The 17,874-nt window shown below is 41.9% G+C and overlaps 1 protein-coding gene across 1 annotated transcript; it reads left to right on the forward strand.

Moving 5' to 3' along the window:
* Positions 1-112: 112 nt before the first annotated feature.
* On the forward strand, positions 113-17,294 carry T265_02449 (hypothetical protein; the record flags this gene model as incomplete). Its single annotated transcript, XM_009166698.1, has 2 exons — positions 113-238; positions 17,181-17,294. 2 exons carry the CDS (start codon positions 113-115, stop codon positions 17,292-17,294), a joined length of 240 nt encoding a protein of 79 aa, XP_009164962.1.
* Positions 17,295-17,874: the final 580 nt, after the last annotated feature.

Genomic DNA, 17,874 nt, shown 5'->3' on the forward strand with positions numbered 1-17,874 from the left:
GCCTGTGAAACAACTAGCGAGAACAAAAGAAAGAAAAGTATTTTTCAGTAAAGCGGTGACGGAATTCAGCGTGTTGCGCTTTCATCTCCGGATGATGATCAGTTACGAAGATATGAACCAACAGCAGCAACAAACCACTGCAGACTATCCACGGACTAGATCACAAAGAGGGACGGCATTCACTCCAGAAGACAAGGACAGACTGTACTGGACCTACGATAATAAACTAGAGGATATGGTGGGCACCTGGATTTCATGCCCGTCATGCGTGGTGCCCCTAGTTATCTTGCTAAAGATAGAACAGTTTATCAGACTACATAGGCATTTCCATCCAGAAGCTGTATGAGAGCAAAGTTTATTCAAAGTATCCTTCTGACAAGTTCAACCACAGAGTGCGATCGCTAGAGACCACATTTACAAGCCAAACAGTTACACCAGCTGTCTTCATACGGGAGGCGCTTCGGCCTCAGCTGGGCACGTAACTTTGGTGAAACGTCCATAGAAGTCTTCCATCATAAACCATTCTCGCGTCAGACAAACGGGGCTCACATTTTCCTCAGAAGAAAACTCCCATGGCGTTAGATTATAAACCTCACTGCTACCCAGCAAAGGTAATGGATGTTTTATGGCCTTTCAATTCACACAAGAAAATTTGCTTGGAGTTCTATTTGATGTGTGATGTAGTATAGACATTTGTTTTCCTGCAAACAGGCTTAAATAACAAATGTGCAAAATAAACAGAACTTTCCTGATCATGTGCTTAGAATTTGTTTTGGGTAGATAATCTTTTTGTCTTCTCGGCTTGTCAGAGTTGTTCTGCTAATCAGACGAAAGTGAATTTCTTCCATTCGCCGTGCACACCTTACATTTAATCTCCCAGAGACTCAATTTGACGTCTAAGTAGGTCACTACCGCGCTAAGATATTGTTACTGTGGTTGCGAACCTTTCTCAAAACTGGCATTTGCTACTGGGAATTTTTCCCCTATGGCCGATTATAAAAGACGTTACTTGTTCAGCTATCGGATATTTCCAATCAAAATCATCTTAGCGAAATGTCGCTTATAAATTGACGTGCGTGATGAGAAATTTGCGTTGTATCTTCTGCAGCTTCTATTAATGTGGATAAGCTATGGGCTCAACTGATATTCAACAGATCAGACTCACAATTCGCAAGCAATAAGGTTTTCAAAGGTAGCTGTCATTTCAATCCACTGGAAAATGCTTGGTAACGATTGGGAAGTCATCAATTTGGAGGTTTGGTAAACAATCGGTGAATTAATCGCTCGGTGGAGTTTCGCTGTTCACACAAAAGCTTTGTCAGGCCAAGTGAGTAAATAACCAGGTTGATCGTGTTGATGGGGCAGCCAGGAAACTTATCTATAATACATCTTATGACTATCCGAATTGATCAGTTCTGGGAGTCGGTCTTTGGTTAGTGGGAATAACTGACATCTAAGATGGGTTAGACGGATTGTGTTCGTCTTGAAACCGAGGCTTTAGGCCTGTGTGGGTTGAGCTCTGCCAAGACAACTGGGTTGTGGTTGGGGGCTTGCAAGTTAGGCCTACTCGGCTTGGATTTTGTACTTTAAAACCCAGCCATTTTGCTGAAAACTCCACACAACCTAGTATCATCTCGACTGGTTTATAACAGCGTTCCATACGCTTGCTGGTTCTACACCCTATATTCTAGTCACGGTGGCACGCTTGGTATATTCCACCATCTCGGCCACCAGTCGCCAAGATGACGCGAGGTGGTGTGCAGTAATCAGCAAAATAGCTGGGTCTAAAAGTACAAAATCCAAGTCGAGCAAGATCTAACTTACCAGTCCCCTAAACCCGCCATTCCGATTGTTCCGGCTTCTCTCGACGCATGCAGGCCTAAACATCGCGGTTTCAACATGTAGACAATGCCCCCCTAACAAATGTTGAATGTTAGACACCCCCACCAACCAACGAACCGGAACTCAGACTGACTCCCAGCACGGACGAAGTCAGCTAGCCACAAGCTATCTTACGGATCGGTTCCCTGACTCCCCCATCAACTCGACCAACCTAGTTATTTACTCACTTGGCCTGAGGAAGTTTTTGTGTGAAAATCGAAACGGCGCCGAGCAACAAATCTACCGATTGTTTACTAAATCTTCATGTAACTGTCATGTTTTTATCTTGTTCGAAGATTAAACGGGTGAAAAGGATAGGCTCTGGCAATATAATGAGAAAAGTAATTAGTGGATGTCTCCAAGCCAAAATATTATTAGGGTACAATACTATTACTTGAACTTCAAGGCTACCGCAGATAAGCTTTGTCAATTTTTTTTTCACAAACGAAACAGTACAGAACTAAACTTGATACATAGGTTAGCCAACGTTCGCCGCGACTGGTTTAACAGCACCCTTATCTACTAGGTCTGACGTCCAAAGACAGTGGTAGTATAACGGTGATGCTACTGGCGGAAAGACATGCGAGTAGTATGTTTTCTTTTTGGAAAATCGCCTTGCGTCTCTTGAAAAATCTGTTGCAGAATTTGTGGAGTCGCTTTGTAGAATTTGATTGGATTTGAGCAAAAATCCATGAATATCCAGGGAAGTTCGGAAAGACGCGTTCAAAGAGTAGATGGATATTCAGTTTTTGTAAACAAGATGCATATGAGAGTTTTGCTTCCCTGTCCAATGGTCTGTAACTGTTCAGTTAGCATTTCTAATGAATGACTCCTCAGCGAGGACCTTCTTCATTTCATTAGTGGCTACCTGAATCTGCAGCCACGACTGGACATGGAGTAAGAAGGCAATCTGTTCGCATATTTTAAATAATTTAGAATGAGCAGTTAATTTCAGTGCTGGAATACCGAGGCTGAAGTCATCTTCACGCGACCTCAATGGGCAACGCCCACTGACACTCCATCTTTTGGAGCAAGCAACGCAAAATCGGGGACACACCCACACAGTTTCCCATCCAAGTCGAACCTAAGATCTATGGCCATCGACGAGACAACCGACGCACGATGAATAATCCCTCGTTGATGCCAATTGATTATGGGAGCAATTAACAAAAATGGCCAAAACAGTAGGAATATTGTAACTGTAGAGTCAATCCAATGTACCGTTATGGTTTGAGGAACTTGCAGAAAGTCACCTGCCAATAGGAATGCACATTAGTCCGCTCGACAAGTGAACTTCACAAAATAACGTTGGTTTCCATTGTTTAACCCTGGCGTAGTGGAAACAGCATTCGTTGAAGTTGGAAAACAGAGTTCAGTGTTTCGAAAAATACCACTATTGGCACACGAATATAGTATTTTCAGGGGAATCAACTAAATCAAACTAGTTCTCCCGCTTATGACGATCCGCTTCAACTGAATTTGCTGAATCGGCATAAACAAGAGGCTCAGTTGATTTCAAATGTCCCATGTGAAAAACGAAATTGTGTGCAAATGGGAGAAGTTGTCAAATCGGTCCAGTTTGGGTACAAATACAACTTAAGGCTGACTGAACCTGGGGAACCGGCTTATCTGCCATGCCCTGAAAAGTGCGAAATGGTCGTGGGCTGTCGAAGATATTTCAGCAACCTTATGAATAGTGTGTAAAATCTCGACAACATATTTCAGCACTACTGAAGTTTTTTCAGTTGGGTCTCCATAAAAGACATCTAAAACATGTGGAAAACATGACAGTAAAATGCTCACCTGGTCATCTTTAACTCCCAGAATTAAATTTCCAAATGATTGTTCAAAACATATAATGAAACTGGAAACACCTGATGAATTAAAAATAAAAAATAGATTTGTTTATGAGTTTTATATTGCACTATCCTAGCCGATTACTGTAGATCAATGGAATAGTCATACTTTTGTTCAGCTATTTACTCACCTACGCAATGAATAAGAATATAGTTACAAATACAATCGATAATCTTGTAAGCTTCACAATCTCCCTCCTCATTTCATTCAATGGGAGCAAACACTTATGGTGCGGCCAACGTAGGACTGGCACAATATTAGGATAGGGAGGGAGTAAAGCTTTATGCAGTTCAAGAGTCGGATGAAGGTAAAAGACGATATATAAAAGATGAATCCGTTCCATTAAAGAACAAATGAAAAAGTGGCAGCTCTAACTTGTCCATCAACGCGCACATTGTTTCTCGATAGGCCTGAGAAATGCTCTGGCAATGGAAAATGAAGCTGAGAAATTGGTGATAACTAACATTCGAAGTTGCAAGAGAGGGTCCATTTCTTTAGAATATCTTTCAATGGGATTAGAACCTTTTTGAAGTTGCTTTTGTTCAACTTATTCTGTTGAACTGAAAGCGCACAAAAAAGTGAACGTTCATGAAGAAAACCAATAGTAAATATCTGGATATCGTGCGTCTTCACATTGACGAAAGGCTTCTGTTCAAACTTCAGTCTAGTCTTACAAAACTGCATTGTGAATCATGGACGCTTAAACGACCGGAGGAATTTTTCAAGACTTATAAATTAATCAGCATAGCCGTTTATTTGGAATTTCGCACTTCCTCCATCACATATGGTAAAAATAAAGCATTTGATGAGGGAAAGCGCGCTCCCCTCGTTAGAATTTGTTAGGAAAATAACAAACGTATTCACGTGTACAGTTAAGTTCATAGTTCAGTTCACGTATATCAGTTCAAATATAGTCTAAGCAGATGACTGAAGTCATGTTGTATTTCGCCCGCGAATTACTGGACATGCCACTTCATTTCGTTATTCAAGAGGCCATCTTAGCCCTTGGCTTTGTCATCGACCACAGTCATCTTGGCTTCCAATGAAATTAATGAAATGAGAAGAGCGAGCGCGGTCGCGCATGCACGTTGGACATCCAACGTTCTCTTCAAAACTCTTCACTGGTCATCTCGCCCAATTTTACAAGCATCCCAAAAAACTCGAGTTCAATGAGTCACGTGACAACCCACCGATTTCATGCTACAATAGGCCTACATTACATTCACCGTTTGCAAATGAGCCGGTTATCATCGACAGGTAGAGCGGCGGTTTACGACCTGTTGCAAACTCCGTTCCCGTTTCACTACTTTGCGAAAATCATTCGACTCTAGAATCTTTGCTGACCATCACATACTTGACGAAAAATCACCCGATTCACCAAACGACATTTGAGACGTAAGGTAGTTTTGTCGGTCATATCAATGGTGTATGGGAAATTCGGCTCCGGCGACTACTATCCATAAATAAGGTGCTTCTAAATAAACAAGAAAGGCGTCTTAAAAGATACAAAACCCGCCAAACATAGCTCCTATTTGTCCTCGTCTTTTGGCTTTGTTCCATGAGGGTTTTAAAAAGCTGACTCCCACATGTAAGTCAGCACAAAGAAAAATCATTTACAGATGGCTAGTTCTTGCAATTCAAAAATAAGCGCACATCGAAATTTGCTATTTTCGATTTTGTTATTCGGAGAACATTTTGTCTGATTGGTTTGTAAGTTAACTCAAATACCACAAAAGTGTGGTACCTGGTCTAAATATCCGACAATAAAGATGCGACGGACCATGGAAACGATCCAAAAAAACAAGTTTGCGATTTCACAGTCTGGTACAAATTCTGCTAGTTGTTCTTGGAATTCTAGTCATACGGTCTCCTTCTACTGAAGAGCGCATCTCTGGTGAGGAGGACCTGTGGGAGGTTCCCGTAAACTGCAGCACAATGCCAATGGTAACCTACAGTTGGTCATGTCGTCAGTAAAGTTAATAAGGAAGTTATCTGCCAGAAAATGCACAACAGCTGTTTGCCTTTAGTGCGTGGTGACACAGCCGCATCATCCTACTGGGATCCGATCTGAACGTTTGTATCATTTGATGGGCTAAGTGGAGGCGATCTCGCGAAGCTAGATACCTCACACTTTCATAGTATTGACCTCAGAGAAAGTCTGGTTGTCATAGTATTTATTCAGTCGTCTCATTTCAGGTTGCTGCGCAAATTCACATCGTTCCACCAAGATGAGCTTTCGTAATTGGATCTAATTTCGTAGCACTTCATCAAGTTTATCCACACATTTTTGGAAATAAAAATCAAATTTTTTGAACCACCAATCACTAAACTGGGCCAAGGTCAGCCATCCAGGTAGCTGCATCGTTCACTGCAGTCAGTAATTTCTGAGATATTTAATTAAATTGGAGTGCTCTCGAACAATGTCCTTTCAGAACCTCATGATCTCAAGCCGTTGAGTTCCCGTGCACGGGAGCTGTAGTGCTGGTGCACCAAGTAGCTAGCGATTTATTCGAATAAACGTTCTAACAGTCGAGAAAAGTGGCTTTTTACCTGCTTTGATTTACACCGGCTAGACATGCTTTGAGGTACATAAGGCATCGGTAACCTGGTGCAACTGGAACGCAACACGTGAAACTGTCACATGAGCAAGAAGACGAGAGATCGTGGGCACCCGCAGATGTTTGTCGTTAACCCCTGTGTGTATACTAATGGTAAGTTGGGGGGGAATGGTAAATCTTGATGCTTAGTAGCAACTGAGCTTCATGATACACAAACATGGTTCACACCTGTGACATCCTTTCTGTGCCTAGGTGCCGTGTCACGCGAAAGAAGCACGAGAGCTGGAGTATTCCAAGATTGTCCAACCCTGGAGATTGACAGTCCAGTTGCGGTAGTCAGATTCGAATCACGGATCTTCTTGTCAGTACGTTTGCGTTTAAACCATAGAACATTTTCGAGCTCAGAACCATTTCGAGCTTATAGATGACCATAACACACACATACTAAAAGATTTGTAGCTCTAGTGCGTAAATTGGTTGGAGATCAGAAGTCTGTCGCTCTGTCTGCCCAGCTTAGCAGTTTGGTTGCACAGTTCCGCGCTGGTGATATCCTAACGACTGGTGAAGATGCACTCAAACAGACCTAGAATAGATATTGATACCACTAAATTTATCTGCTTGCGGAGACGGTCGACCTGACTCACAACCAGTTGGTCAGGTGAAGGATTTCCGTAATGCGGTGAGACTAGTATTTGATAAATAATAAGTCAACATTCGAAATTACTAGGCACGACACATTCCATTTTGGACCAGGCCAGGAGAATGCGTCACAGAATTTTCATCCAGCCAGCTGCTCCGTTAACATAGCTCCAGCTTTTTTCATTCGAACCATTCCTATGCTGTTGGCTGGCCTCCACTAATAGGGTAGCAAGCAACGATGAACTCGGAATCGCTGCACTTTTTAAACTTTTCGACCAGTGGAGTTCTCGGTCCTCCACACATCAAGGCTCAGAACCTTTCTTGGCCCTCACGTGCTTGTAAAGGTCGATTCCTGGATGTATGTTCCGGAAACATGTGGACGTAAGAACAGGACAACCGGCCACTGCAATTTGTTCTAGACGGCAATAAACTGATTTCCCTAGAGACAATCATGGCGGTTCATTATGTTGCACCAGAAAGTGTGAATCCCGAGACCGTGAGATTGACTAAACCGCTCATTGCAGAAGAAAATCTGACGAAAATTGTCGAAGCTCATCCGGATACCGGAGAAACTTCAGTATGTAAGTACGTAACGTTTCGTACCGTTTCGTTTCCTTAGGGTAAAACATTTTGAAAAGCTCAAAATATGTTTTCTGGAACGAGTTTTCATTAAGTTTGGACTTTGAGTTGCTCAGATTAGTAGACAACCTACAGTTCAGTACAGAGACAGCCTTGGTTTCTTAACGTACTCACTCAGTTGGTACCATAGCTTGAAGTGTGGGTTTACGAGTATTATTCCAACAACGCAGCTTTGCTTTGTGTTGTGTTCCGAGTTGATATTGACCAAAAAGTGCACACGTCACTCATACACCCAATTATCCATGAAAGTATATGATTGACTAGCACTAGTCTGCTGCATTGACTATTGAAGTTTCACTAGTAAAAAAAACTCACCTCTCAACACAAACATAATCATGGGACCACTGTGAAAATGCTGGAATGTGGGGGTAAATTATCCAGAACATTCTGGTAATCATTAATGTTTTCAACTAATTCTTTTGAGATACAAATTAGGTTAAACAAAGTATGGGTTGGAGTTGTGGAAATTCGCTGCACCCACATAAGTGCCTGAATGGATAGCTTCACTTTTTACCTGCTCCATGTTTTCAGCCTTGTGAACAGTAGTAGTTAATATCGTCATGGGAAACCTATTTGAGATATTGATTACCGATACCAAACTATAATGGAATTTTCCTGTCGAACGAATCTGTGCTGGTCATTGCCACAAAAAGAAAAAATTTCGGGACTTGAGATCAGTTGTTCTATTTGAATAAGTTGAGTTGTTTTTGACCCCATTAAACGACAACGGTACTGGCTATCGTTTTATATACAACGAAGTGGATGAAATTCCTTTAGAGTTTGAAGGGTAAGTTATATCCACGATCAGAGTTGCTCAAACACATTGAGTCCCACGAACTCCTTAAACGCGCGTAGTATTTAGTTTTCAAATTCGTGTTTGGGCAGTACAACTTATATCCTGTCCTGTCTCATTTGGTTAGTTTAGGTCAAATGGGAAATCTTGGACTCGAGATCTGTATGGGTATCATTTTATTGGAAGTTGGGATAAACAACATGACTTGATCTTCAGCATATCCGTTTCTTCAGGCCTGTTAATTAAGATAGGCCCGTCTTTCGCCGGATCAGTGAATGCAGTACGGTTGACTGGCCAACCAGATAACCGACGATTAACGCTAGCTGGAGACGGAGTAGGCATAGTTAATGAACGACAACAAAAGCAAATATTTTGTTCAATTGTTCCCTCCCTTGATGGAGAAGAATACTTCATGCTGATTCCACAAACTAATTTTATTAAGTGCACATCAGTGTACAGTTTAACCCGCATAGAAATACCTACTCTTGAACATTCAAGCGCTGGTCTCCCCCATCTAGAGGCTCGTGACGAGGTCCAGCAAACGAGTTCCCGTCGGTTCTATTTCGCACTCGAGATGCAAATTGGAAATATGTTCAAAAATCAAAATGTTTGTTACGAAGGGCTTAAATAATTCTCCGCTGAACTGCATGTTTACACTATTCTTCGTATGTTAGGTGTTTCACCAAGGCCTTTTCAAATCTTGGCTGATAATGTGCTCAGGAAGTCGACATGAAATAGGGTTCAGGAAAACCCTGATACACTCCATTATTAGTTCTCTCTTTGTTCTGTTCTTTAGATAGGTGTAGACCTCCCATCAACTTTTAGAAAGGCATTTTTTAATGTGACGTTTGCTGACCTCTTCTCTGTTTTAAAAGGTTTGTGTTTTTCACGATGACTGCAAGATATTCTGGTGCAACAGAGAGCTGCGGGTTGCTACAGTGCACTCTCTTTGATAACTCTCGTGATTAATGTGAAAATCCTTTTACAGCTGTTGGTTAGGTAGCCTGCAATAAGCAGCCATTCTAAAAGGGCTATTTGTTCTAGGAGTATGTTAACGTGGCATTCTGTCATGAAACAACTGCTATCTTGATTACATCCGCGTTCACCTTGAAATTTTTGGGGAAAATGTATAGTACTGGTGGTGTGGGAGCAATGCACCCCACAGACTACCACTACAAACTTAGAAAAATGAACAATGTCGACAAAAAGCTGTAGTTCGTTTCACACTCGAAAGTAAAGAAAACCTGGCACTGGGATTAGTAGTATAAAGGTAAAATTATGTGCAAATAACTGACTAATGACCTCCGGAATTCTGAGCACCCATTCAGTGAACGGTTGATGAATACAGAGAGGTTTTCAAATTCAGGTATGTTTTCGCGAACGCTGACCGTGGTTCCTACGACCATACAGCAGAATTGACTCAGCACGCACCAGCGACTTGAAAGTTTGTGGAGCCAGTGTCACTGATTGGTTAATTAGTCATAGAACCTGCAAGATGATTTATGCGCCTAAACTGTGGGCTTCAAGTCTCTATCCAGCTGGATATGCACACATTGTTTGATTACGGGTTAACATTCGTACAGATCCGCATCGCTGATCAATTGTACAAGATGTGATTCCAGGTGGTCAACAGGTCCCGCCACCGCAAAGCACATAAGTATGTACCACGCTGCTGTGATCCACGAGGCATATTCTAAATTGTTAATCGTCATACCAAGGCTAAGTCTTGCGCTGGGTGAAAACTGTGTCCACCCAACACCTCAGAGCTTCACTTTATTGTGTTAAGATGGGATGTGTAATTGTTCGATCATTTATGTATGCCATATACCTGATTCCGTCTTCTCAAATCCTCGGCCACAAAACTTCTCTGCTTCTATCAATTCGAGTCATCAATGACGTTGCGCGTTATCGTGTGCAACTTCTAGACTAGGCTACCGGGTCATCGAAGTAGACTAGAAAAGTTCACTATTTTGATTACTCAGCAAATCAGTCATGCTGGTGACACAATCTGATAAAGCCAAGTTTCTGACATTGGTGTGTCTTCTTTTCGTTGGTAAATCAGTTATTTCTTGGACCGAAAATCTTTTTCAATTCTGCGACGTCCGATAGAGATTAATTTTACTTTAAAAACCAGTTAAAAGTCGATAAAGTCTGTGGAAATAAGTTTGTGTCCGCCTCATTAAATCGCATTTGTTAGGTGAAATCTTTCTAATTGCGCTTCAAATTCGTCCGAAATCTAAGACATCTTATAACGGGATGTTAAGCGAACGTACACATCGGGTATATCGCCTTCATTGCGTAATCCTCCAGAAAGTGATTGATTGTCCAAACATGTTCACCGTTGAGTGGATAGATATGATCCTATTTTACTCGGTCAGAATGGCCTATTTATGGCACTAATGCCTGCAGTGTGCTTTACTAAATAGAAAACATAGTCGTGACAAACTAGGGCCAGATTACATCCATTTTTATCCAGAAAATATCTGCACTGTCGATAAAACTTCTTGGAGAAAGCGATGGAAATCTCCACTTCCATTTTGCCCCGTATATGTGTAAGTACCGAGTGAACAAGCATAACACCAAATATTTGATCACTTTCCAGCCAACAATGGCTGTCCCGAGAAAATACCTGCCACTCAAAATAACCGCGAAGGCAAAAAGTGAACTACACTGGACAAAATGTGACTAGCGTTCAGCCATTCTTTCTGTGCAGTTTAGCTACATTTCCAGAAATTCAATAAATCTGAGAAGCTAATCGTAGGCAACATGAGGCACTTTAGTTTGCCGCTCAGACGCACTCGAACCGCATTTAGAGGTATCCGATCACAAGCAAACCACTCTGAGTTGGAACCTGAAGGTAGATTAGCTAACTCGTTCATCATCATTATCATAACCATCGTGGTTGTGGTCGTCAGAGGTGGCAAGATCAGTACTGACAGTGATGCGTTACTGCCGCCAAACAACAAAGTTGGTGGGTTTACATGAGCTGAGATGCTGTTATGACACCCGGGCCCAGACAGGGCCAAATCATTTCGGCCATAGCCTAACGAAAATGCAGCGGCGTTTGGAAGGAAATATGAGTGTATTACAATCTTTACAGAAATGCTCGCCATACACGTTTCAACCTGCGGTGGAGCAGGAGAGTGTGTTGGTCAGAACTGTATACAGGTCACGAATACCCCCGAGTATAGGTCACGGTTATATAAGCCGTCACAACAAGTAAGACTCATTCTTTCTCTGACGGACCTAACTCTTTGTTGAAACGGCAACGGTGCATTTAGGCAGCAGGATTTGATCCTAAAAACACGACATATGGACTCTTAGATGGAAGCGTAAGTGAGTGAATAGGGAACGGCGAAAGAAGGTAAATATTTCACTAGGTTTTACCATTCCTTCCCGGATGAAACATGAGAACAGGATATAACAGTGGGAACAAGGTGTGTGGGAAATAAAGCTGTGCTAATGTATGTATCACCTAACCAGAATGCAAGTGCATTCACATTCAGAAAACACGGCTTACGTTTGGATCACATGGGTACAACAGCTCGAATATCTGGTGCGTTCACTTCAGGCACCCCCAGAATCAAACCGACTGATCGAAAATGCATGGTCAAATCAAATTTTGAATAGACTTCGTCCTGTAAGTGAAGACAAGCTATGCTGGAAAGTTGAGAAGCTTTGTATAACTTTTTTATTCACAGCTCTACAGTGCACTTCGGCTTTTTAGCACAAATTGGCATTACTTACAGGACGAAATCTTCCCACACTACCAACAAACTATGAGTAGCTCAGTGGAAGAATAAACTTCACCCGAAGAGTGAAACTTCCATCTGTGAAATCGTTGTTCGAGGAGCCAGTCAAACCGTGTGACCGCGTGATGTGGATCCCGTGATTAAAGGAGGAGAGCCGCCATAGTGCGAATTAATCACATTGCTAATCAGCCGCTTGTGGTCGAAATGTTAAGTGTTCAAACTACTAGCCGGGAGTCGGCGGGTTCGAGACTCTCCGGAGTTTTGTGAGATGTGCACTGCTGATGATTCCCAATAAGGAAGATACAGCTGTATGGTGCTTCTTGGATTTTCAGCACAGATTATTTTAACGTACAGGATGAATTCTCCACAAAATTCCAAAGTCTGTTCACACAATGATGAAATCAAATTTTATTTGTTATGGAGGAACATGGTGTAGCTCAGGTAGCGTTGATGGCCATTGGTTTTCCTGTGAACTGCCCAGCAAACAAAAGGATGACTATTAAATTAAATTGTCTGCATGTGGGGAGGCTTGTGATCACTTTGTACGTGCCAGTCTGCAAGGAGGAAGCGTCTTATATTAAAGAACATTTTTGGGTTCGTTGAATGTAATACGGCTGGGAAAGAGGTATTGCACGGAAATCAGTGTACACAACATTGCCTTTTCACACATGCATCATATTATCGTTTGTTTTCAATCGCAAGTATTTCCTTATTTCTGTGTCTTCGTCAGTCACATGTCTTAACTCATCAAAGTAATTATTTTTCACGCAGATGACAGATAGGGATATTCCAGTTTGGGGTCACTACTCAATCACCAGTCAGAAAAAAACATTGCGGAAATTAGTGTTACGAAGCTTTACCGTTGCCATCTATCGCATCTCTTGGTGACAGTGCACTCTGAATGACCAGTAGTCAAACTTACACTTCCTATGTTGGTAGTGGCCGTCGCTTTTGATTTTCATTTGTGCAGCGAGGAGAACTTACTTCACGATGTGTTCCCATTTTGCTTGACACATTGGTCCATGATGTAAAACCTGTCACTTTTGTGAGCAAAAAATCATCAAATTCTCTGAGGAAAGGAGATGGGTTGAAGGCAGTTCCCTAACGCTGACGAGCTGCGGCGCAGAGGTGTTTACGCACACGCTGACCATCTTATACTCATGATCATGGATTCATAGAACACTGGAGGTCCCGCCGCTCAGTTTTTCAAAACACTCTGGACAAAGCGGTAGTAAATGCCTAGTTTTGGGTGTTCATATGGAAAAGTGTGTAACTGATTGCAAAACCAGTACCCGAAGTAGTAGTTTCATAAATACTGACGCACCCCTAAGACATGAATGTCGACGCAAATGTGTGGAACCAGTGAGTAAATAGAACGCAGATTAGGCGGCTCTGTTGGTGGACCTGAAGCGGGGTTCTTCGGGTGTTCGAGATTTAACTCCATTGCTCAACTTTGTAGACTTCATTTAGACTGTATCAGCAAACACCTGTCACTTGCACTAGAGTACCTTTTTCCAGAAGTCAAGTGAAGAATGGCATTGAGAATAGATGGTGTTCTGTTCCAGAAGGGTAATGGCACTCCACTACTAGCAGTCATCTTTTCATCACAATACCCACGCCTACCAAAACACCACTTTGACCGCTGATGGGCGAAAGCGGGTCACTGGGGTCACAAAAATAGTTGTTTCAGTCATTTTCCCCGTAGGACCTCTGAGGACATACGAAAACAAGCTAGCAAGCTACCCTGGCGTCCTCCTGTGGGGGCGTAACTGCTTCATTAGGCCGTAACCCTCATTTTGTTCAGCAAAGCAAACACCAGAGGCTTAAAATTTGACTGGCTTATTGCTACGTATAAATGAAAATTTTCCTTACCGACCAAAATGACTCGTCTTTTGGTGAGGTACTTCCATTTGGTTTTAAATAAAGACTCAGCTTAATTCCAACTGCATAACGATATTCACCTAATAGATGTGCTGATCCAAGGCCACCAATGTTTCATCCCGGTCCACGTAGAACGTGGACTTGACGAAAAATCGAGGACTTTGACCACCTGATAAGCCTTTAGAAGGGCTGAGCCAGTAATGAGCAGTCGAAAAGTCTTTAGTGGTGTTTTACATCACGATTTCCCATTGGTTTTCATCAATTTGTGACCTGGAGAGAGTACAGTTTTTCTCTGACTTATACTATGATGTCAGTGTCTCGTGCGGTAAGTTTTATCCTATTTGTGTTGCCTTAGAGGTCTGCACAGATCTCAGATGTAAGCGGAACCCATGTTTACGTGATAATCCGGCATTGTCTTGCTCCAAAGATCGGAGTGTGGTAATGCGATGCTCGTACGTATCCCTATCGGGCAATTCCGACCATCCAGTCAACTTACTCGGCTACTTTGCTGTACTTAGATCCTGCCTGAATGGTCCTTTAATCCCGTCCTTAATTGATCCCACCAGATAAAATAAGGTCCATGCCAGTAGTTTACTTAGTTATCGACATAGGAGCCAGCTGCTGATATATTCAAGTAATTACCTTCACACACGGTGTACTACTCATAGAAACATTTCCCCGCTGAGAAATAGATACATGGACGTGCGCATAATTACACATTCAGAGTGGTGTATCAGACTTGCAGTAATTGGTTTGATCACGAACGTATGAGGACAAGGTAGCATCCACCATATACACTCTGTCTTTCTTCGTCCAAGTAATCGCTCCGTCGGCTCTACATGAAAACATCGACGCGAGATAAAGGTATGCACATTCCGTTGCAAAGTTTTTCAACATACGCTAGTTGAAATATATCATATTTGCAGGTTATCTGCGTGCCTTCCAGCTTGCAATTCACTTCATGCAAGGAAACAATAAATATGGTGTTGAAAATTGATGACCTGCTGGAGTTTCACTGGTCCGTAGCTAGGCGAGCACAAAAGGTAAACTATATATAGTGACAAGGATGCCTCGCATCAGAAAAGAAAGATGAATATCAGAGATAAATAGCAGAGATGAATATAAACCGTTCATTAATAGTCAGTGTCAGTTTCCTATTTCGTGAGACGGATGTTGAAATTTTGAGATGGCAACCTTGCTTCGCTTCCCTTATTTGACAGTCAGCAAACCAGGAATGCTTCATAGAAGTTTGTGTTTTTGTTCTTCTCGCTGGCCCTGTTGGTGCGGCTTGGTCGACAAAAATTCCCTCAAAAGAGAAAATTGATGACTGGCAGTTTCCGCTCGGCAGCCGGTGATCAATTATTGCCTACTCGTTCATATATCAATGGCTACCTTTCTTCCTCTGGCGCACCATAGTTGAAAGCCGCAGAGAATTCAAGCATCCTGTTCATTTGCTCCAATGACTCCCCACAGAGTATGTAATTTACTTACCGACATGAGCAATAGAGGACTGGCAACAGATTGGCAAATGTATTTTAGAGCGTGGCCAATTTGAGGTAGTAGTGAAAAAGTAGTGAAGTCATACAATTTCAATGGTCACATGACCTTACTGAGTGGATTTTTTCTCTCAGCAGTTGCATTTATTCTCACCGCGCCTTGGTGTTTTATTTTCACGGAAAAGCTTCATGTGTGAAACAAGGAGAAAATTACGCTCTTTCCTCAATTCGCACAAGTTTATCCATTAAAACATATATTGCGCTATCTACCGGAATATAGTTCACAGTCAGGGGTTTAGTCCTTGCATTTCATAGTATTGGTTGTTACTCAATGATACGTTTTAAAACAGCACCGAAGGCTGCTTAACCTCAAATATTTTCGGTCAACCTGTGGACTCATCCGCTTCTATGGCAACATTACTAATCATTCTGATTCGGTGAGTAAAAACTTGTCGTTGCGCAATTTTATAGGATTCACCTTTGCTAATGTAAAGCCAACCTTTCGGGAGATATGGGTTTCAACTTGTTCATGCATTATTGTCAATTTTGCCATAACTTGAGTAGAACCACATAAGAGGAAAATTCATCGAAGTGGGGTCCAATGAAAGCAGCGAGACTAAAAAGCCAAAATGAGGCCAGAAGCAAAATCTGTATGTGCACTTGTAATGATCTTTGCCTGATGCTTGAGCAAGTTGTAACAGATACTGCCTGGGACAATAAACGGCTTTTTTCAGGCGTCGCAATCCAACGTTGCCAACCAAAAGCTTAAAATGCTTGTAAATTCGTTCACGGATAACAACCTTTTGTTTTACTTTTGAAGTGCTTTTTGCAGTTGGAAGGGTGTGGATAGTCTTTTGGGATTTCCCCGCCAAGTTCACTAGTATTAAGGTCACAGTTTCGACAGGTCTGGCGACAGTTTCCTCCACATGTCGCTACGTATTTGTTACTCCGTCTCATTCTGAATGATAATATAATGAAAGATCGTTTGAAGACACCGCTTCAATTCGAACAGTGCAGCACAGCTCTTCCGCTAGGATAACCACAAACTTACATAACATGTTTGGGGTTCATCTGTCCTTCGTGGATTCAAGAATCAAAAACCCGGCCAATCAGTCTTTCTCCTATCCAACCGTCAAACCGCGCTGTTGGGCGGATACGAAATTGAACAGGCGCGCACGTTTGTTACAATTTGTGGAAAGTAAAGTGAACTTAACTGTTCAAGAGCAGTAAAATATATGTAATGTGATAATCATCCAAGGTGTTTTATTAATCTGCTGAATATTGACTGATGGGAGCAATTATGTCGCCTCATAAATCACCTTCCCCTGCGACACAGTGCGAGACCTCCAAGTAGAATTTCCCAATAAGTTTTCCGTAAACAAAACTAAATTGTAGAAGCGAACAGCGGGTGTAATTAGTTTAATTGATCACGTTTCAGCTGCTTAGAATAAATTATGATTCAACGAGCTTTTGGTTGAGGCCATCTACATCACATTGATTGGTTCAATTCGGCGGTAGCGTGATCTTATTTGAAGACAATAGATGTCAAAACATGCGGACAGTTAGTTTGAAGTCCAGTGTAGGGGTTATTTTCTGAAACTTAATTAAAATAATCACGTCAATTGAAACGAGTGAAACACCATTTTGATTAGCAGAAGTAAGTTTACTTCATTCTGTATCACAGATCGAGGAAGAGCAACTCGTCCGGAAGAAAAAAACCAACTCCCATGGACAGTTTGGACACGATGAATTTACCATGTCAACCCACCGTAAAGATACTGTTCCGAATCCGAAATGAGGTGATTTATTGCATCTCAGTCAGCTGGTTGCATCCTCCAAAGGAGGCACTGAGATATACCAGAACTGGATTTGCCAGTCATCTGCAGCACTAAGTTTTTGATATCGTTAGCACTGGCCGTTTGTTGATCACTTATCACACATAGCGTCCCTTCACCCCACTGTTTAGGAGATCTTTCGGCCTACAGGACTCGTATCTGAAATTTTTACCGTGTTGTGAAAAAATTGTTCTGGGTTTGTTTTGATTTGATACAAGCCAGCTTTACATGTATGATGTCGCATCGATCTAGTTCCGGTAAAAGCGAAACGTTGTTCTGTCAAAGTAATAAACAGAAAAACCTATAGCAAATACCCCACAAGATGTACGAAAAGACGGAAAGATGAGCGATATTTGTCTAGATTGAGTGAAACACTGTTTTACTCATAAAAACTCACATTATAATACCATGATTTGTCTAGCTTGCTGTTTCGTTCAACTGTATGACGCTCTCATTGAAGAAGCAGATAGATGTAACAATTCTCACGTCAACCTAATGACAAATCTGTTAACGTTGCTAGCCATTATATTCCGCGGATTGTGA

The sequence above is a fragment of the Opisthorchis viverrini genome (assembly GCF_000715545.1).
Source record: "Opisthorchis viverrini unplaced genomic scaffold opera_v5_30, whole genome shotgun sequence".
In the NCBI taxonomy this organism is placed as follows: Eukaryota; Metazoa; Platyhelminthes; class Trematoda; order Opisthorchiida; family Opisthorchiidae; genus Opisthorchis; species Opisthorchis viverrini.